A 21,528-nucleotide genomic window follows, 5' to 3' on the forward strand; every position below is an offset into this window, starting at 1 on the left:
GCCACCTGGTTGGGGAATTTAACCCAGGTTGTTCTTTCTGTGAGGTGACAGCACTACCCACTGTCTACTCATGTCAGTAAGAGTCCACTTGTGACCACTGCTCCTCTTTGTTGTTGTTTTTGGTTCTAGTTTTTGTAAAGTCTGATCCTAGTAACTCGTGATCCTAGTAAATTGTAATTTCTGGAATTATGTTAGTCATCACAGTTAAAGTTATCAGAGCTGATTATATCTAATACATTCTGTTAAAAAGAACAGACACAATTTAAACAATTTTAATGACAGAAAATGCTTTAGTGCCCAATATTTAATTGTGTTATTTTTCCATGAAACTAATTTATGAGAGGAAGTTAAAAGTGTCATCATTGTGCCGCTCGGGTGGTGCAGTAGTAAAATACGCTAGCACACCAGAGCTGGGATTTCAAATACATTGTTTCTAATCTCAGCTCTGCCATTTGGCTGGGCGGCTATATGAACAACATTTGGCTGTTGTTTATCCAGGGAGGGAGCCGGATAGGGACCTCATAACTGATGCAATTATCTCTTCTGGCTGATTGATGACGTCTGCACAGAGTAAAAGAATAATGCGATCAGAGTGTGGTTCTCTGTGCACAAGGTTGATCCGCATATGAACTCGCCTCGTGCAGGTGAAAAGATGCAGTCGGCTACTGCTCACGTGTCGGAGGGTGTGTGTCAGTTCGCTCTCTACAATCGGGGCGGAGGTCAGCACCAGTAGAAAGGAAGCATAACACAATTAGGTAAAAATTGGACACGCTAAAAATCTTGTAATCTTGTAATTATTTCAACTTTAATCTCGTAATTATTTTAACTTTAATCTCGTAATTATTTCGACTTTAATCTCGTAATCATTTTGACTTTAATCTCGTAATCATTTTGACTTTAATCTCATAATTATTTTGACTTTAATCTTATAATTATTTCGACTTTAATCTTGTAATCATTTCAACTTTAATCTCAATTATTTTTGACTTTAATCTCGTAATTATTTTGACTTTAATCTCGTAATTATTTCGACTTTAATTTCGTAATCATTTCGACTTTAATCTTGTAATTATTTTTTACTTTAATCTTGTAATTATTTTTTACTTTAATCTCGTAATCATTTCGACATTAATCTTGTAATTAATTTTTACTTTAATCTTGTAATTATTTTTTACTTTAATCTCGTAATCATTTCGACATTAATCTTGTAATTAATTTTTACTTTAATCTTGTAATTATTTTTTACTTTAATCTTGTAATTATTTTTTACTTTAATCTCGTAATCATTTCAACATTAATCTTGTAATTAATTTTTACTTTAATACCGTAATTATTTTTTACTTTAATCTCGTAATCATTTCGATTTTAATATCGTAATTATTTTGACTTCAATCTCATAATTATTTAGACTTTAATCTCGTAATTATTTTGACTTCAATCTCATAATTATTTTTACTTTAATCTCGTAATTATTTCGACTTTAATCTCGTAATTATTTCGACTTTAATCTTGTAATTATTTCGACTTTGATCTTGTAATTATTTCGTCTTTAATCTCGTAATTATTTTGACTTTAATCTCATAATTATTTCAACTTTGATCTTGTAATTATTTCGACTTTAATCTCGTAATTATTTTGACTTCAATCTCATAATTATTTCGACTTTAATCTTGTAATTATTTCGACTTTGATCTTGTAATTATTTCGACTTTAATCTCGTAATTATTTTGACTTTAATCTCATAATTATTTCAACTTTGATCTTGTAATTATTTCGACTTTAATCTCATAATTATTTCGACTTTAATCTCGTAATTATTTCAACTTTAATCTCATAATTATTTTGACTTTGATCTCATAATTATTTTGATTTTAATCTTGTAATTATTTCGACTTTAATCTCGTAATTATTTCGATTTTAATCTCGTAATTTCGACTTTAATTTCCTAATTATTTTTATTTTAATCTCGTAATTATTTCGACTTTAATCTTGTAATTATTTTGAATTTAATTTCCTAATAATTTGACTTTAATCTCATAATTATTTCGACTTTAATCTCGTAATTATTTCGACTTTAATTTCCTAATTATTTTGATTTTAATCTCGTAATTACTTCGACTTTAATCTTGTAATTATTTCGACTTTAATATCATAATCATTTGACTTTAATCTTGAAATCGAAACGTATACGACTTTATTCTGAAAATTTAAACTTTTTCTTTAAAATGGCCCTAATTTGCCGTCGTATTTCTGTCCCCACTGTTTAAAATAATGCTAGCTCTTTCTTTTAGAAAGCTTTCAAATGAATCAGTGAGTAAAAGATTCGATTCATTTATTACAGTATAACAGCTGAATGATTCGAATCAATAAGGTTCAGACTGAAGAAGTCATTCGGACTCTACAACAAACTTGTGTCCAGATGAACTGATTCAACTTTGTGGATTTGTGTACCTGGATTATTGAGCATGCATCAACAGATTCTCTTCATACTGTTTGGACGTCCGAGGTTCCGTTGCTAGCATGTCATTGGCGGGTAGAAGTGAATTCTGATTGGTTACGCCAGTGTGCGCACTGTTTGGGTTAGTGCACGAATGATTTCAATGGAGAGCGAATTTTACTTCAGTATTTAAGGAATTAGGTGATAAACAGTCATTTTGTTTTTATTTTATAATTAATGTCGCTCACTGTTAAACCAACAACGTAAGTTCACTGTTTTTATTAAGCTGTGTAGTGCTTTTAACAGTAGCATATGTGTTGCTAACAGGCTAGCTGTATGGCTAGCTACTTTCCATACAGAACGCAGTTTTCTCAAAGCACAGTGAAGTTAAAGATCCTCTTGAATAAGAGACATTTACGTGTTGCAGTGAGTTAGCATGCTGTGTTTTCTGTCATTGTCTGGTCAGACGTTAGGTACATAGTAACTTGTGTAAGCATTAAACTATGATAAACTTCATGCTGAATGTACAAATAAATGTTATTAAGCCAGTCTGCAGTACTTCACCACACAGTTGTTTTAATGTATGTGTGTTAATTTATCTTAATTCATTTTGTCCTTACTGTAAACATGGTGCTGTTTGTAGGACAGGTCTATTCCTAAATACTATACCTACACATTCCGCTATAATAGAAACAGAACACCGTGATAAAGTTTTATTTTGGAAATTCGCCTGACATGTGAATGTCTTTCTTCTCCGTCAATAAACATCCAAATGTGAATAAAATTGCATTAATTCACTCTGCAATAAACAAGGACAAAGCTACAATCGAATACGTTTTAAAAAGTTCTACATTTATTTTTAGTTAACGCTATTCTTAAAAGCGAAGTTCCCTTGCGTTGAAGAACTAAGGGATCGTCTAAAAATGGCATGAAACGGACAGCTGTTTTAATGCATTAAGTGTTATAGTAATTACCTACACATTAACGCGATCTCAATTTAACGCGATTAAAAAAAATTGTGCCGTTAACGCAAATTCTATACAGGAAAAATGTACCTACAGTGTATCACAAAAGTGAGTACACCCCTCACATTTCTGCAAATATTTCATTATATCTTTTCATGGGACAACACTATAGACATGAAACTTGGATATAACTTAGAGTAGTCAGTGTACAGCTTGTATAGCAGTGTAGATTTACTGTCTTCTGAAAATAACTCAACACACAGCCATTAATGTCTAAATAGCTGCAACATAAGTGAGTACACCACACAGTGAACATGTCCAAATTGTGCCCAAATGTGTCGTTGTCCCTCCCTGGTGTCATGTGTCAAGGTCCCAGGTGTAAATGGGGAGCAGGGCTGTTAAATTTGGTGTTTTGGGTACAATTCTCTCATACCGGCCACTGGATATTCAACATGGCACCTCATGGCAAAGAACTCTCTGTGGATGTGAGAAATAGAATTGTTGCTCTCCACAAAGATGGCCTGGGCTATAAGAAGATTGCTAACACCCTGAAACTGAGCTACAGCATGGTGGCCAAGGTCATACAGCGGTTTTCCAGGACAGGTTCCACTCGGAACAGGCTTCGCCAGGGTCGACCAAAGAAGTTGAGTCCACGTGTTCAGCATCATATCCAGAGGTTGGCTTTAAAAAATAGACACATGAGTGCTGCCAGCATTGCTGCAGAGGTTGAGGACGTGAGAGGTCAGCCTGTCAGTGCTCAGACCATACGCCGCACACTGCATCAACTCGGTCTGCATGGTTGTCATCCCAGAAGGAAGCTGACGCACAAGAAAGCCCGCAAACAGTTTGCTGAAGACAAGCAGGCCAAGAACATGGATTACTGGAATGCCCTGTGGTCTGACGAGACCAAGATAAACTTGTTTGGCTCAGATGGTGTCCAGCATGTGTGGCGGCGCCCTGGTGAGAAGTACCAAGACAACTGTATCTTGCCTACAGTCAAGCATGGTGGTGGTAGCATCATGGTCTTGGGCTGCATGAGTGTTGCTGGCACTGGGGAGCTGCAGTTCATTGAGGGAAACATGAATTCCAACATGTACTGTGACATTCTGAAACAGAGCATGATCCCCTCCCTTCGAAAACTGGGCCTCATGGCAGTTTTCCAACAGGATAACGACCCCAAACACACCTCCAAGATGACAACTGCCTTGCTGAGGAAGCTGAAGGTAAAGGTGATGGACTAAACCCAATTGAGCACCTGTGGCACATCCTCAAGTGGAAGGTGGAGGAGTTCAAGGTGTCTAACATCCACCAGCTCCGTGATGTCATCATGGAGGAGTGGAAGAGGATTCCAGTAGCAACCTGTGCAGCTCTGGTGAATTCCATGCCCAGGAGGGTTAAGGCAGTGCTGGATAATAATGGTGGTCACACAAAATATTGACACTTTGGGCACAATTTGGACATGTTCACTGTGGGGTGTACTCACTTATGTTGCCAGCCATTTAGACATTAATGGCTGTGTGTTGAGTTATTTTCAGAAGACAGTAAATCTACACTGCTATACGAGCTGTACACTGACTACTCTAAGTTATATCCAAGTTTCATGTCTATAGTGTTGTCCCATGAAAAGATATAATGAAATATTTGCTGAAATGTGAGGGGTGTACTCACTTTTGTGATACACTGTATACAGGCAGTGAGTGCCATGTAGAATTACATCAGGAAGACCCGCATTGTTATGTTTTGTACTTAACCACGAAATACAAATGACACTAGTTATGTGGAGAACATGTTGTCTTTATTGCTTAATCCACAACTTGGAGCATCACACTTAAACATAACACGCCGTTACCCACTGGTCACCTGATACACATATCAGCTCAGTGACGTACAACACACAGTGGTAACGTGATACGCAGCTCACGTAAATGATATATATCACACGCATGATAATAATAAGCTTTTTTCTCTCTTAATTTTCCGTGACAAGTGAAAAACCAAAATATAGCAACCTTAACATTATGAGGAAGAATTTCAAAGATATTCCTTTGCAATACTTTATCATTTCAAGAATATGATACAGACTGACCAACACTATTAAGCCAAATCAGCATTGAAAATTGACTTTACTTTTAATAACCTTCTACAATGCTGGTGCTTCTTAAAACTGAATATTTTCTTTTAAACAGAAGTGTTATTTAAATGCTATTAAATTGTTTTCCAACAAAATCCGCCCAATTTGGCGGATAACCGCCCAATCTGGCAACAGTGGAACGCGTTATTATTATCGCGTTAACTTCGACAGCCCTAATAAAAACGTATTCAGATATCCAGTTAGCAGCGTAGGGTTTATATAGCAGCAGGAAGAATAAGGTGAGAATAAGGTGCAAAAACAATGCAATATTGTGCAAAGATGCAAGTAATATAGTCACTAGTATGAGTTGTCAGAACCCAGGGAACAAGACTGTTGATTGTGAATGAGTTTTTGTGTATGTTAGTGTATGTACACCGATCAGCCATAACATTAAAACCACCTCCTTTAAAAAAAAAAAAGCGATTAATCGCGATTAACTATATGAAATTCTGAGATTAATCGCGATTACAATTTTTAATCGTTTGACAGCCCTAATTATAATTAATATTATAGGTTATAGTAGTTACCTAGTGATTTACTTATTTGGCCATTATTAATAAAAATACTTCTTACTACTACTGACTACGCCTACATAACAAAATAAGTCATACAGTATAAGTACAGTAATAATATATAGTATTGTAAAAATGTAGATTTTAATATAATACAGGTTGTAGTGGTTACCACTTACTATACATGTGTTACAGGAAAAAAGGTTCTACAGTATAAATACAAAAATAATTTATGTTAAATAGTCATTAAAGGTGAATACATGTAAATGTTAACATAATTAAAGGTTGTAGTACTTTCCTAGTGGTTTGTACTACTTATTACAAAATAAAAAGCCCTACAGCATGTGTATAGGAACAAATTATGAAATGTCAAAGAATACTGAAAATGTAAAATCTAATATAAAAGTATGTGATATTTACCTAGTGTTACCCAGTCACTTGTATTATTGATTACAGCCGCATTACAAAATAAAAGTCTAGAAATGTAATTTTTGTATGCATTTTTTTTAATTTCCTTCCTAATACAATTAACTGCCTGCTAAAATAAGCTAACACACAGTCATCTGACTTGCATATCCTTCAAAAAATGTGGATAGAACTTGTTGACATAATGAAGCACTGCACAACCCACAAGTCTAATTGAAAAGAATTATTTTGGCATTGTCAGTAGCATTTTCAAAATTATATTCAGACATGATGATGTTATTTTTCATGACAAATAGCTCTGCTGTGTGTGTCCTTCCTTAGCAGTCACAATGCCTGCTTTCCGACAAGTGGGAGAGAAGCAGCTCCCGAACCCTGTTCTCTACATGGCCTGGTCTCCAAAGAGAGATCTCATAGCCTTAGCCAACACTGCCGGTGAGGTGAGGATGCAATTCTACATACATTATTACAGATTTATCCTTTGACCCATGTGACTTTGTACCTGGTTCTGGAATCAGTTTATGTTTTAGTATGAACCAGTTTGGCATTTCTAGAGAATATAGGACCGGACTACGTTTTAAAAAGATCCTTATTATATTTATGCCTGTTGCAGTCGTAAAATCTGCTGAAGGCAGCTACAGGAAACCAGTAAAGGAAGTGCTGCATGGGGTGATGTGCCAGTAGATGGGCAAATGGAAAACCGGATTGATGCATTAGCAGAGGACTGGTATAGACCACTGAAGTCGTGTCGTCATTTTGTAGGCCACGCCATGTTGTTATGCCCATATTTGGTAACCCGGGTCTAAGAGAAATTTTGAATGGGAAATATGAATGGAGATTTCGCAAATTGCCTCTCTCGCATCTTGTAGTCATAAAAAATGTTCCAAAGCTGTTACGTTTTGTTTTATGGAGATTCTTCTGTCTATTATCGCTGGATCCTCTGAATTATGAAGTCGTTAAAGAGTCAAAATATGAATATTGCTACAAGTAAGCTAATGCTACTGCGCACTGAATTGACGTCACTAAACTGGAGGCCTCTTAAATTTTTCTTTTTTTTTCTTGTATAAGCCTCTTAAATAACCGCACGAAGCAGCGTGATTCACCGGTGTAACTGTGGAGTGATATTCACAAGTTTTGGTTGATATTTTTAGTAGGTAGCTACATTAAAGTAGAAAGCAAGGATGGTCGGGTGTTACGCCTTCGGTTGTACTCACCAAAAGCGAGCCGCTCGTTCCGTTGATTTGATTGGTGTAGTTCAGTGACGTCTAATTAATGTGCAGTAGCATTAGCTTTCGTGTAGCATTATTAGTATTACGACCCTTTAACAACCTCTTATTCAGAGGATCCAGTGATGTACAGGAGAAAAATGTACACAGGACAAAACATATAGGGTTTTGAACATGTTTATTTAGCACAGGATGCGTTAGAGTCGATTTTTTGAAAACCCCGTTCATTTTTCCCATAGGAAATCTAAGTTAGACCCGGGTCTCCAAATATGGGCATAACGAGGACTACAGAATGACGCACGACTTCAGTGGTCTATTGGACAGAAGATGACTGGTAAAAAGGAAGTGTCAGTAGTCCGATCATGAAAAGACAAGAGAGTGCACAAGCCCCTATGTCAGTTTTTCTAGTAGTTATTCAGCTTTAGCTGGTTATCCAGGCTCTTGCATTTCAAGATCATGCAGTCTGAGTTTTACATGTTGTCATTTGTGTGTAAGTATTAGTCTAATAACAGTTTCATACCATACATAAACACAACGTAACATTTATTTAAGACTGAGTTAGGGATGTTAATGATCAACTGGTTAACCGACAAAGAAGTAATTTGGTTAATTAATGCTTTTGGTTAAGTACATTCATTTTGACAGCTTTCTATTTTTTTTCGCACCACCAATGCTTGATTTGAACTGTGCTTGAGTTTATACTGTTGATTTGACACTCACTCTTACCCTACATTCAGTCCGGCAGTGATTTTTGGCCTCTTGTAGCCTGAGTTGCTGATTGTTCATCGCCCTGTTTTCACATCAGAAGTGTCATCGCCTGTGGGTGTTTGGTTGCCATGGTTTAACTGACACCATGCAATAAAAAGCAAATGCCATGACAATGCAGCAAACATAACTGGATACACAGCGTGTAGTAAAAAAACACCTCACATCAGATACAAATCAGACTCCTTACCACCCATTTTTTACCACAAATCAGATGTGTCCTCTCTAAAAATAAAAATCCTAGAGTGAAATCACTCATCTACAAATTTCATCCCTGTGTAGTGCATCACTGTCTGTGCACTCATCATGACAAGAGATCTGCGTTTGTTCTTTGTGATTGCTGCCATCTATTTGTGGTAGTTTGACACCTCAACAATGAGTATCTTCAGTCACTTGTAGGAACCAAAAATAGAGCATAATGTTTCACAGTGGTGGATTGCTCAATGCTCAGGTCCTACTGGTATTTACCACTTATAATATTAAACTCAGTGATGTGCTTTATATTGTAATGGGATACTGTAAGTTTGTCGGTTATCGGTTGACTATCAACTAATGACGGTCCTTATCAGTTAAAAGTAATTGGTCAAATTTGCATCCTATACTGGACATTTTAATGAAATTAAATTACTTAGGTTTTGAGTCTATAAATAACAGCTCGGTAATCCAAGTCTTTTTTGATATTGGTTTATTTGTTCTTTTTTTTGCATCTTTTTTTTTTATTTTTCCCCCCAATGTTCCTCCCAATCTAGTCGTATCCAATTACCCGATTGCATTACGCTTCCTCTCTACTGATGCTGACCTCCACTCTGACTGAGGAGAGCCATGACTAACACACACGCTCCAAAATGTGTGCAGCAGCCGACTGCATCTTTTCACTTGTACGAGGCATGGTCATATGTGAATCAGCTTTGTGTACAGACTAGAGAGACACACCCTGATCACATTATCACTCGTCCCTGTGCAGACGCCAGCAGTCAGCCAGCAGAGGCCGTGATTGCACCAGGTATGAAGAATCTCTCCAGCATCCTCCTTGAACAACAAGCCAATCATTGTTCGTGTAGACGCCCAGTTTCGAACCAACGAGTTCGAGATGTCAGCTCTGGTGTGTTAGCGTGTTTTAACTTCCCCACCTGAGCACCCATTTGTTCTTAATTTTTTATCTTAACTCACTGTAGTCATCCTAATCAAGCGGTTTTGTATTTCTAACAGATTTAGCTCTTGTTGTGTCCTCTAACATTTTTTTGTTTAATCCTCTGTTTCAGCTCCTGCTTCATCGCCTTGCTAATTTTCAGCGTGTGTGGAGTTTAGCACCAAATGAAAACACAGGAAAAGAGATCACTTCCTTGGCCTGGAGGCCTGATGGCAAAAGTAAGTTGTTATTTGGTCTTAGCACTTTTTAAATGTGTCATATGTTTAGCAAAGCTTTTTGTCATAGGCACTGCTTAATGAGATCAGTGAAGTCTTCATGTACATGTCTAATTGTTGTCGTTGACAGTCTTGGCATTCAGTGTAGGGGACACAAAGCAGGTTATCATGTGTGATGCAGAGAAAGCAGAGATCCTCCACCTGTTTCCTGTAGACTCGCCTGTATCCTGCATGCACTGGATGGAAGTGCAGAGTGATATCAGGTGTGTGTGTGTATTGTTTTGATGAATAATACATTAGGTGCACTGCGCACTGTGTTTATTTTAGCAAAGAATTATGCAGAATATCATGGCACATGGGTACTGGTTTGTGTGTGGCAGTTACTATCTTGGTATTTTCATAATCATCAGGAAAAAATAATAAAGTGAAGTACAAGGAATATACAAAAAAGGATATTTAGGTACTCAGAGTGGGACAAAATACAATGTCTTTAGAATTTCTCTGAGCAATGTATTCACTTTTGACTTTGCTGAAGTGTGTTATTAAAAAAACTCATTGTCTCTTCTATTAAAGCTCATCATTTGGTGATTCTGAGGATGAGTCCAACTGTTTTCTACCCAAGCTGCCAACATTACCAAAGAGGTCAGTCTTTATCCAGCTTCTCTTATTCAACCTCCAGCATTCAGTCCAGCACAAGTGTTATTTAAGATCACACTGAAGAATTGTCATTAATTTTGTAGTTTTTGTGTTTATTTTACAGTTACAGCTCCACATCAAAGATATTTAGGTAGGTGTACAGCAGTACGCAAATTTTAATATGGTTTTTATTACAAACCTTATTTCCAGACAAATTGGGATATTAAAACTATAATCTCTAATGTGTTAATTGTCTTAAACTTTTATTTAACTGGCAATTGTAAAAAAGAAATAAATTGTAATGTTTTGGTTGACCAACTTAATTACATTTTGTAAAATTTGATATTGGCACAAAAGTGCCACATTTCACAGCAGTCATTAAATAACACTCATAAATTAAATTATAGAATAAATGGAAGCCACAATACACAGCATAGCTATCTTAATAGTTGAAAGACGAAAATACTCGTCCGTGTTTTCACACACCCCACTTCTGTGTCCACAGAATTGGTTGAGAGTTTTTCAAACTCAGCTTTAGACTTCAACATCTTGACTAACCGATTGCTAATGTAGTTTATAAATACAGAAATAAAACTGTACATATACAAACTATTGTATTGTTCTCTTTTAAAGTGAAGAAAAATCTGATGAAGTCACTAACCTCTTGGGGGACGTAAGGTCAGTGTTATGAGTCAGTGCTTCTCAGATGATACTGAATTTGATTTATTTATTCAATTTTGGATTAAGTGTAACTTTGTTATACAGGCTTAATATCTTAGTGGTTGGGGGGCCGTCTGGTTTTGTGGAGCTGTATGCATATGGCCTGTATAAGATAGCCACACTTGAAGGGGTAAGATGCTTCTTCATTTTTTTCTATAGTTACTGCAGTTACTTGCATTTAATACAGATATTAACACTATTAATCTACTGTCTCCTTCATAGGTCACAGGGACATGTCGCAGTCTCTGTCTGTCCACTGATCTCAAATCTCTTTCTGTCATTACGGAAATAAGATCAGCAGAAAATTACTCTGAGATCCACTATGTTCAAGTAAGCCATACAAATATATATGTAGGTATATATGTTGATGTGTTGAACTTAAACATCTTTAGAGTCTTTATTGGGAGTATCATACAAAAGTTCCAAAAGTGCCTGGCAATGTGAGATCCTAATATTTTGTCCAGAGGCTATAGCAATGTCATCAGTAAAACAAAGAAAAACTCCTGTTACTGGAAATGGCTGTGACAAATGTGTCAGTGGCAACCATAAGATCACTTAACAACCAAGAACTTCATGGCTGGACTCCAAAATGAACACCACTCCTGACCAAGAAGCAAAGGAAGGGTCAACTGGAATTTGTCAGAAGGAATTTGGAAATACCTGCAGAGTTATAGGATACAGTTCTCTAGATCAAAACGGAACCTGTTTAGCTATATAGATAAGAGACAGGTGATGCTTATGACCTGAAGAATACTATCTCCATGGCTAATCACAGAGTTGGGTCAGTGATGTGTGGATGTACTTCTGCAGCAAGAACTGGCAGTCTTGTCCATCCGCCTGGCATCATGGATTCACAGAAATGCCAAGGCATTTTGAGGAGGAAGTTTATACCTTCTGTGGTGAAATTGAACCTTGGTAATAACTGGACTTTCCAGCAAGACAATGATCCAAAGCACACTTCCAGGTCAACCAAAGCTTGGTTATGGAATCACTGCTGGAATATCCTGGAGTGAACTTCTCAGACTCCAGATTTAAATATAATAAAAAAAGATCTTTGATGGGATATAAAGAATCCAGTTGCAGCACAAAAGCAATCAAACCTCAATGTGCTGGAAGCGTTTCCACTAGAAGAATGGGCAAAGATTTCACAACAGAGGTGCCAGAAGCTTGTTAGCGCTTACCTAAATCATTATTAGATGTTATCACAGAAAAAGGAGGTTTCACAAAGTACTGAGGCTGGGGGTTTAATTACAAAACTACATGTTTTTACTCAAAATTATGCCATTTCTTCTTAGAATTGGGGACGGTGGTAGCCTAGTGAGTACAGCTTTGGGCAATCAATCTAAAAATTGTTCATTCAAACCCAGGCTCTGCTATGCAGCCACTGTTGGGCCCTTGAGCAAGGCCCTTAACCCTGTCTGCTTCAGGGGTGCCATACAATGGCTGACCCTGCGCTTTGACCCCAGCTTTCAAACAAGCTGGGATATGCAGAAAAAGAATTGTGTTGTACTGTACACCTGTATATGTATATTTGTCAAATTAATGTATTCTTTTTCTTTCTCTAAATTGCTTGTATGTTTACTGAGACTTCTTGTTGTATCTTTTAATTCAGTTTTACATGTCACTATAATACCTTTTAAGGTGAGGGAGGTTGAATACTAATTGAGTTTTTTGTTTCTATATTGTGTTAAATAAAGAATTACTTTTATTAAGCTGACATAATGTTGCCTAATGTTTTTTTTATTAGCTGGACACAGGACTGCTTTCTTCTTGCCTTCCAGAGTTGACCAGAATGGCACGCAAATTCACACACATCTCTACTCTGATACAGGTCGCAATCACACAAAAGAATTCTATACTGTAGCTTTTATCTTCTTTTTTTACTGATGTTAGATTTTTATATGTGATATTTATTTTGCAGTACCTGCGTCTGTCTCTCACCTGTATGTGTGAAGCTTGGGAGGAAATTCTCATGCAAATGGATCTGCGCCTCACCAAGTTTGTCCAGGTGTGACAACACTGTTGTTTATCCTGTTTACACTTTGTCTCATGTGTCCATGTACTGTATGTGTGTCAAAACTAGGATATAACCATTTATAAAAATAAGTATACAAATTATAAAAAATATATTATATAAATACAAAACTTTCCCACACCCTGCCTGAATGATAATGGAAGACACTTTGTTATTTAAGTTATTTTTGACTAGTGCAACTCAAATCAGGAGTCATGAGAGATGAGTTGCAAGTCTCAAGTCTATTTGCATGCAACTTATACAATCTTTATATACACTGTCAAAAAGGGGACCTCTGTACTTTTGCCCATGGCTTTGGCAAATGTTGATCAGCTTATAAAAAATTGCTATTGAGCACAACAAGGTAGTTTTACTTATTTAAAATATTGGTTACCATGACAACCAATTTATTATGCCTTAACAGCAGCAGAAGACAATATTCTAAAGAGAAGACAAAATGTTTTTGCCACAGAGGACAAAATTTTAATTTAAAGGTTAGAAACTGTATGAGATTACAAGAATGAGAATTGCTGAATTTCCAGAGAAAAACTGGAAGAGAAGGAGGACTTTAAAAATTGCCGCATAAGATCTGTGACCTTGGTAGCTACGAAAGTTGAAAGTGAAGCGGCTGGCCAAAAAGCGTGCATACCTATCACAGCATAGCGCAAGTTCAAAAACTGGTGATCAGCCAAGAGGACAAATTTCAGACCCATCAGTCAATATGTCAAATTTCTGGGGGAAACTAGACATAGCCAATTGTCAGTCTGATTATTCCTCATGATCTGGCGCTGCAACACTGAATGAATTTCGAACATTCATCAACGTTTTGGGCAAAAGAAGGAGAGGTCCCTTTTTGACTCAGTGTATACTGTATAGTAAAATATGTAGTAATTTCATAATACATAGTCTTTATGTTTGGTTATAGATGTTTAGACCTGGCATACTTTCACATATGCCTCTATTCTTATATTTGCTGTTGGTTTACAGGAAAAGAATACAAGCACTCAGGTTCAGGATGAGTTCTTGGAGCTTCTGCTATGGGGACATGCCAGGTACAGATGTTATAGTTCATAATGGTTCACAAAAGCATATACGCATATTTGTATCATAACTATCTAATCATACCAGTAATATTAATAAAAACAGATCATTACAGTAATGATGTGGATGATAATACAGATCACATTAGGTCCAATGTTCAGAATAAATTCTGGACAGAATGCCTGTCCATCACAGCATTTAGTCAGTTGAGAATATGAATGAGTTGAGTGTAACTGCTTATACACTTGAGGTTTTGAACAAGTATGCAACTAACAAATAATAAATTATAGGGGTGTAACGATACATCGATTACTTTGATTTTCAATTTAAGATGGCTTAAATTTGGTAAACCTGTTAGATTACAGTAAAGTACTCTGTTCTTGGTAATTACCTTTAATTGCAAGGGACTGAAGTTTTTTTTGTTTGTTTAAAAAATGTTCAAGAAAATGTGCATTGTTTTGCACTGTTTACACTTAAAAAAAAAATCGTGAGAAAATCCACTCGTGAGATCAGTATCGTGAATCAAATCGAATCGTGAGCAGAGTGTATCGTTACACCCCTAATAAATTACTTAATTTACTAATGCAGTGATAGGATATTTTGGGCTTCTTTTTCTGTTAAAACTGTGTGCAGTAACAGTGTTGGTTAGTTTTAGCTTGCATTACTTTAAATTGTCCAACAGGTGTCATAATAGGACAGGCAGGTTTTTATTTGTATTATTTTAACTACAACTGTTTATTTCTTTTTCAGTCCTGAATTGCAAGCACTTCTCATGAACCAGTTGACAGTTAAGGTAAATGTGGAGCATGGTTTGGTGGTTTCTACATTGATCACAGTTTTGTTCAAGGCATGGTCTTCAGACTCTTAGTGGCCAAAAATTTTATAAAACCTTTATTTATTGAAAAAGGTACCTATTAACATCAATGTGGCACCTCTATGATCACAGTTCAGGGTTAATTCATGTACAAACCTCATTTCCAGAGAAGTTGGGACTCCTTCTAAAATGCAATAAAACCTAAAAATAGAAGAAAAATAGAAAAAAAGTACCATCCACCAATGGCTTAGTCTTTTGCAAGCAAGGATGGGTTGATAGGTCCTTCACCATCTACAGTTCATTATATCATGAAAAGCTTCAGGGAGTCAGGGGAAATCACAGTGAATAAAGGTCTAATGAAGGAAACTGGGGATTTAAGCCAGTGGTATTTAAACTGGTGTGAGTGCCCCAGTAAGTTTCTCCAGGTGATAATGCAGATAAGATTTGCTGCAGTTACTTATATTTAAAATTGGGTGGGTAGCACTGGCGCCTCACAGCAAGAAGGGTTTGATTCCCAGGTGGAGCGATCCAGGTCCTGTCTGTGTGGAGTTTGCATATTATCCCCATGTCTGTGTGGGTTTTCTCTGGAGGCTCTGGTTTCCTCCCACAGTCCAAATACATTTAAGTGAGGTAAATTGGAGATACAAAATTGTCCATGACTGTGTTTAACATTAAAAAAACTTCAACTGACGATATGACACTAAAATTCTAATAAATAATTAAAAATAATAATTAATTATCAACATTTAATCTGCATTTAATATATACTTTTTTGTCATGCTTTGGAAATGCATCTTTCTCATTTTATTCATATACTGTATAAGTTATGCAGACAGCATAATAATAATAATAATAATAATACGCAGATATGATATTTCTCTTCAACTGTTAATCACAAATGTTTGGGATCTTAAATCTTCTGAGGACTATCTTTCCAAGAATTAAGACTTTTGGCTGACAAAATACCTTCGAGAAATCTTATTTATGTTAATTATGGTTGAAAGATACAAATGGTGATGATAATTGAGTAAGAGATGACTGGTCACGCAGCAAAAGCCTATGTGATAGAATTTGAGTTGTGTTTAAAGTGGGACAAAATGACAAATGTAAGTCACACCTTGTATACCATGTCCCTTCTGAGCTTTTGATTTTGTTTACTGTGATTTTTTTACATTTACATTTTTACACTCAAAGGGCTTAAAGATGTTGGGCCAGTCCATCGAGTCGTCCTACTCAAGCATTCAAAAACTGGTCATCAGTCATTTACAGAGGTATGGCATTGAACGTAAACAAACATCAAATGTCTAAACCACACAATACTCTTATGTAATGATTATTTTGAATTAACGTCCTTTTCATGGGTACTGTCATATTTATATATTCACTCATGTACTGTATTGATTTAAGTCATTATGACACCTGCTTGCTGGAATTATTAACATATGTTCTCTTTGACAGTGGTTCAGAAGCTTTGCTGTATCATCTGAGTGAGGTGAAAGGCATGGCTTTATGGAAGCAGAGGTTTCAGCCTCTTGGTTTGGATCCTGCAGCAGTAGAGGGTAAATTTATTTTATTTTAAAAATTTTTTTGTATTTGTGTTTTATTTATTCTTTTAAACCTTTGTTAAACTGACAAAAGTTCAGTAAAAGATTCCCAAAGCTTTTACTAACTTCATTGTATTTTATATGTATGAACACACATTAATAATCTGCACATACTTAAAAAAATTAAGATGGAGGCATGTTTACCACTGTGTTACATTGCCTATCCTGTTAATTACACTTATTAATACTTTAAGAAGTAAGGAAAAATTTTTTTGCAGTTTTGCAAGTGGAATATTTGCTTTGTCTTGCTTGATGCAAGAAGTCAGATGCTCAACAGTCCATGGTCACTTGTTACTAGGGCATGAATTGACCAGTCGATTGATTTGAGTGGGCCTCCTCAACATCCTGTTTATGTGAAATAGGAGCCAAAGCATTGTGTTAGGGTAGTGGTGGCTGCAGAACACAAGAGAGCTAAAAATTAAGAGGAAAAATCGCATTAGAGCTGCCACAATAAGGAGTGACAGAGGTGAAGAAAATTGCATTGTAGAAACAAGATAAAACCATCAGAACAAGCACCTGCATCATCACCTTCGACAGGCTGCAACCACGAAGAAACTCTTAATAGGGTACCTGTGAATCCCAGTGGACTTATATGTCTCAAGTCCAATAAGATAAAATGGATATGGCTGTAAAGGTGAGATTATTTGCAATAACTGCAGAGATAAAGGCTTGGAACAAAATGCCAAAGATCACCAGAGTGCCATAACTGCAGGGACAACCACAGAGCCTCAGCACAAAAGAGCCGAGTTAAAATTCTTAAAGGAAAAGAAATTCATAAAGTGAAGCGTCCCTGGAAAATAAGTAATTAGAGGCATGTGAAGATAGTTGAGAATTTCCCTTCCTACAAGATGGAGAAATCATTGGCTCTTACAGCAAAAACTCAAACTGAACTAACATGAATAAATAGAGGAAACAAGTGAGAAGTTGCATAGGCCCCTCAGTAGTGAAAAACAAAGCAACTAGTACCCAAAATATGCCCTCTGTAGACAAAAAAAACTAAAGTAACAAATCTAGTACAAGTAAAAAGAAATGATCATCTCAAACCCAGTAAGAAAGCCAAGAAAACATCAGGCACAGAGGAGGACAACCAAAAAATATAGAGATGGCAGAACCTACGACCTCTGGGACCTGTTGCCTAGGAGCAGGAGCAAAACAAAAGTACACATACAGCACGCCTGATGAAGAACAGCTGCATCATACAGTGAAACTGTAGGGGTTTGAGATCACATTATACAGAACTTTTGTACCTTGATGGGACTTTAAACCCCCTGGCTTTCTGGCTTCAGGATACACACCTCACCATAAGTAATGTAAACACCTCAAAAAAGTACACAACCCTACATACCCCAATGTTTATTAAATTATGCATTAAACACATATCTGCATCTGCAGCATAGAACATAGTCAACCATTGACCTCATGATAAGTAAACTCGACCCACTTCATGATCTCAGTAGGGAGGTATAGGGTCAACTATGCAGAAGCGACCACCTCCCAATGATCACAACTCTGAACAACACAAATATGCAAATGAGAGAAAAAAACTGGACACATACCAAGCCCTCTGTAGGAAGAAGTTTGGGATGGACCCTCATCTGATAGGATGGCTTACCAGCAACATTAAGTCAGCACCAAGACCATTTCAAAGACCTCCAAGAAACCCTAAAGAATATGCAGTTCCTGTTTCAATGAGGAATGCAGTTAGGCAAAAACAGGCATAAAACTGACCAAACTCAAAGTATGCAGAGAAGATCTTAAACTCAGAGACTGCATTGTCAATATCCCATATTCAGGAGCTTGGGGGGGGGGTAGCATTCTCTTAGTCAATTGAGTAGCTAGTATTACCTAAGTATTTTTATTCAACATACCAAAAATAAGGCGGTTTTGGAAAAGCTTCAGTAAAAAAGTTTTAGACTTTCTGGATGCAGCAAACCACGTATATAGAAATTGGAAACTGGACTGGCCTTTTCTAAACAAAACTGATAGCATGTATACATACTGTGAACTGAGATACATATGTTCAGAAAATAGACTTTTTAGGGTAACAGGTGTCATGTAAAAAGCTATAGATGCTCACTTAATGTTAAACCAATGTTTGTACACCATATGGCCAAAAGTCTGTGGACACCTCCTAATAATCCACTTTAGCGGTTTTACCTATGACCATTTCTCTTATGCACAGTGGTGCCCATGATTTTGGAATGGGTTGTCCAACAAGCTCATAGTCAGGTACCCACATGCTCATGGCCATACAGTCTATATTACCAGCATAGATGTTAAACTAATCTATGTTCTGTAATCTTTGTATTTTATCTCTTGTATTTTATCTAGATGCAATCACGGCAGTAGGTGCCTTTACACTGAAGGCTAGCGAACTCTTACAGTGAGTCTAAACATATTGCTGCCTCATGTTTATTTGCAATGCATGTCTACAAATGTATTAATGAGTCATTGTAATTCATCATTGATCTCTTTTGTGTGTCACCTGCAGAGTGATTGATAAAAGTATGAAGAATTTTAAGGCCTTTTTCCGATGGCTGTATGTTGGTAAGAACTTTTGCAGTATTGCTTTTATGACACTTATTTTCAGAAAGAACCATGAACAAATAGGCATAATTGCAGTATTGTTTTTGGTTGGTTGTTCTTATTTTTTTTGTCCCTGCACAGCAATGCTACGCATGTCAGAGGACCATGTCCCAGCAGAACTAAACAAGGTAAGAGAGCACATGCATGAACAGAGGTGTAGTGCATTAGCTCAACCTCACTGGGATCTTGAGCTCTTGAGTTTGAATCCCAGCTGTGCTATCTGGCTGATCATGGATAGGGGTGAATGTCTGTCTGGCTTTGATACTATACTTTGTGAGACCTCACCTCTGGCACGGAAAAAGAAGCAATTGGAGACTGCAATCGTGTGGAGGGGGTGCTTGACAATCACAACCCTCCTGATGGGGGGGGGGGGGGGGGGGTGCATTAGAAATTCTCCACTTGGACATGACAGGAATGGGTGAAAGAGGAAAATAAATTAATATCAAAATATGTAGCAACCAGTAATAGAAATCTGATCTCTTTTTTTTTTTTTTATATATTTCTGAATTTGCAAGCAGTTATTAAGTATTTTTATGCTAACCTGTCAGTACATCATCAAGTAGTTGAAGGCTTTAGCTTTTTTATATAGGAGTTTAGTTACAAGTGCATGTGTGGGTTTTGTTACTTTTTTTAGTAACATTACGGCAATTGTGTCTTTAGATGACCCAGAAGGACCTAGCTTTTGTTGCTGATTTTCTCTCTGAGCATTTCAGTGCTGTAAGTAAATACAAAAACTTCTTAAACATTAATGTCACTGTTTTTAAGCTAATTTTAACTTTGTTTCCTTCTCCTGACAGAATAAAGAGCTGTTTGATAGAAAAGGGAAGTACTTTAATGTGGAACGGGTAGGGCAGGTAAGGATGAAACGTAAATGTGTGTCTGTATCTGGGTGTGTTATAGATATAAATTAGTCTGTTTATTTATAGGGCAGCACAGTGGCTCGGTGGGTAGCACTGTCGCCTCACAGCAAGAAGGTGCTGGGTTCCATCCCCAGGCTGGGCGGTCCGGGTTCTTTCTGTGCAGAGTTTGCATGTTCTCCCCGTGTCTGCGTGGGTTTCCTCCGGGAGCTCCAGTTTCCTCCCACAGTCAGGTTAATTGGAGACACTGAATTGCCCTATAGGTGAATGGGTGTGTGTATGTGTGTTTGTGTGTCTGCCCTGCGATGGACTGGCGTCCCGTCCAGGGTGTTACTGTGTGCCTTGCGCCCATTCAAAAGCTGGGATAGGCTCAAGCACCGCCGTGAGTGACTGAGTGTTTATTTATACGACCGTGGGTTTGTTTTTATTTAAAAAGTCCAGCCGCTCAGTTGACGCAGTGGTAAAAACACACGCTAACACACCAGAGCTGGGATCTCGAATACAACGTATCGAGTCTCGGCTCTGCCTGCCAGCTGGGCCGATCAACCACATGAACAACGATTGGCCCGTTGTTCATATAGGGGTGGGGTATTAAGCCGGATACGGACTCCCTCATAATGACCTACGACCTCTGCTGGCTGATTGATGGCGCCTGTACAGAGACGGGAAAGGAGTGCGTTGATCAGGGTGTGTCTCTTCGTACACAGAGCTGGTCCGCAGCTGATCTCGTGTAGTGTAGGTGACAGAAAGCATACGGCTGCTGCCCACGTGTCGGAGGAGGCGTGTGTTAGCTTTGTTCTCCTCAATTAGAGCCGGGGTCGGCATTAGTGGAGAGGAAGCATGGCGCAATCGGGCAATTGGATGAGCTAAAAAATCAGGAGAAAAACAGGATAAAATGCATAAACAAAATATATTTAAAAAAATATATCTATATCTAAAAAAAAAGTACAATTAAATAATGGGTGTCTTTATTTTTTTTATACTCTAGGCGCATTCTAATAAAATTTTCTTCCAAAACCCACAGCTCTTTGCATTAATACTGTTTCAGATTTGCTGTAACTGTGTATTTGCTATTTTTATAATGATCTAATGCTTTTTGCAGTACCTGAAAGATGAAGAGGAAGATCTGGTGTCTCCACCAAATATAGAGGGCAACCACTGGGTGAATTTTGTTCAGCAGAGCACACATTTAAAAGGCAAGGAACACATTCAAACTTTCAAAACTATAATGTAGCATTGAAGGAATGTCAGAGTTGTCTCATAAGCAGCTTGTAATTACTAGTCTTGGAGGTAAAACCGATGTAATTATGTCTTATTATGTAATTATTGTTAATTATGTTTAAACAAGCACAAGTCATGCCCAAAATGTCTTAAGATGTGCAACAGTACGGGGTCGTCGTTGTCGCATTTTTTGTTTCAAAATTCTCCACAC

The 21,528-nt window shown here is 37.1% G+C and overlaps 1 protein-coding gene across 1 annotated transcript in view; it reads left to right on the forward strand.

Annotated features, from left to right (window-relative positions):
• The first annotated feature begins 2,683 nt into the window (after nucleotides 1–2,683).
• Nucleotides 2,684–21,528, forward strand: part of anapc4 (anaphase promoting complex subunit 4) — a 30,005-nt gene continuing 11,160 nt past the window's right edge. Inside the window, exons 1-21 of the mRNA XM_063001261.1 lie at nucleotides 2,684–2,700; nucleotides 6,793–6,908; nucleotides 9,722–9,827; nucleotides 9,955–10,087; nucleotides 10,398–10,466; nucleotides 10,585–10,611; nucleotides 11,094–11,138; nucleotides 11,226–11,310; nucleotides 11,403–11,510; nucleotides 12,928–13,011; nucleotides 13,102–13,188; nucleotides 14,182–14,246; nucleotides 14,986–15,028; nucleotides 16,244–16,320; nucleotides 16,508–16,608; nucleotides 18,985–19,036; nucleotides 19,145–19,200; nucleotides 19,321–19,367; nucleotides 19,900–19,956; nucleotides 20,037–20,093; nucleotides 21,199–21,292. Coding sequence (XP_062857331.1) covers nucleotides 6,801–6,908; nucleotides 9,722–9,827; nucleotides 9,955–10,087; nucleotides 10,398–10,466; nucleotides 10,585–10,611; nucleotides 11,094–11,138; nucleotides 11,226–11,310; nucleotides 11,403–11,510; nucleotides 12,928–13,011; nucleotides 13,102–13,188; nucleotides 14,182–14,246; nucleotides 14,986–15,028; nucleotides 16,244–16,320; nucleotides 16,508–16,608; nucleotides 18,985–19,036; nucleotides 19,145–19,200; nucleotides 19,321–19,367; nucleotides 19,900–19,956; nucleotides 20,037–20,093; nucleotides 21,199–21,292 — 1,501 coding nt within the window. The 5' untranslated portion in view covers nucleotides 2,684–2,700; nucleotides 6,793–6,800. The remainder of the gene's footprint in view (nucleotides 2,701–6,792; nucleotides 6,909–9,721; nucleotides 9,828–9,954; nucleotides 10,088–10,397; nucleotides 10,467–10,584; nucleotides 10,612–11,093; nucleotides 11,139–11,225; nucleotides 11,311–11,402; nucleotides 11,511–12,927; nucleotides 13,012–13,101; nucleotides 13,189–14,181; nucleotides 14,247–14,985; nucleotides 15,029–16,243; nucleotides 16,321–16,507; nucleotides 16,609–18,984; nucleotides 19,037–19,144; nucleotides 19,201–19,320; nucleotides 19,368–19,899; nucleotides 19,957–20,036; nucleotides 20,094–21,198; nucleotides 21,293–21,528) is intronic.

The sequence above is a fragment of the Trichomycterus rosablanca genome, chromosome 9 (genome assembly GCF_030014385.1).
Source record: "Trichomycterus rosablanca isolate fTriRos1 chromosome 9, fTriRos1.hap1, whole genome shotgun sequence".
Lineage (NCBI taxonomy): Eukaryota > Metazoa > Chordata > Actinopteri > Siluriformes > Trichomycteridae > Trichomycterus > Trichomycterus rosablanca.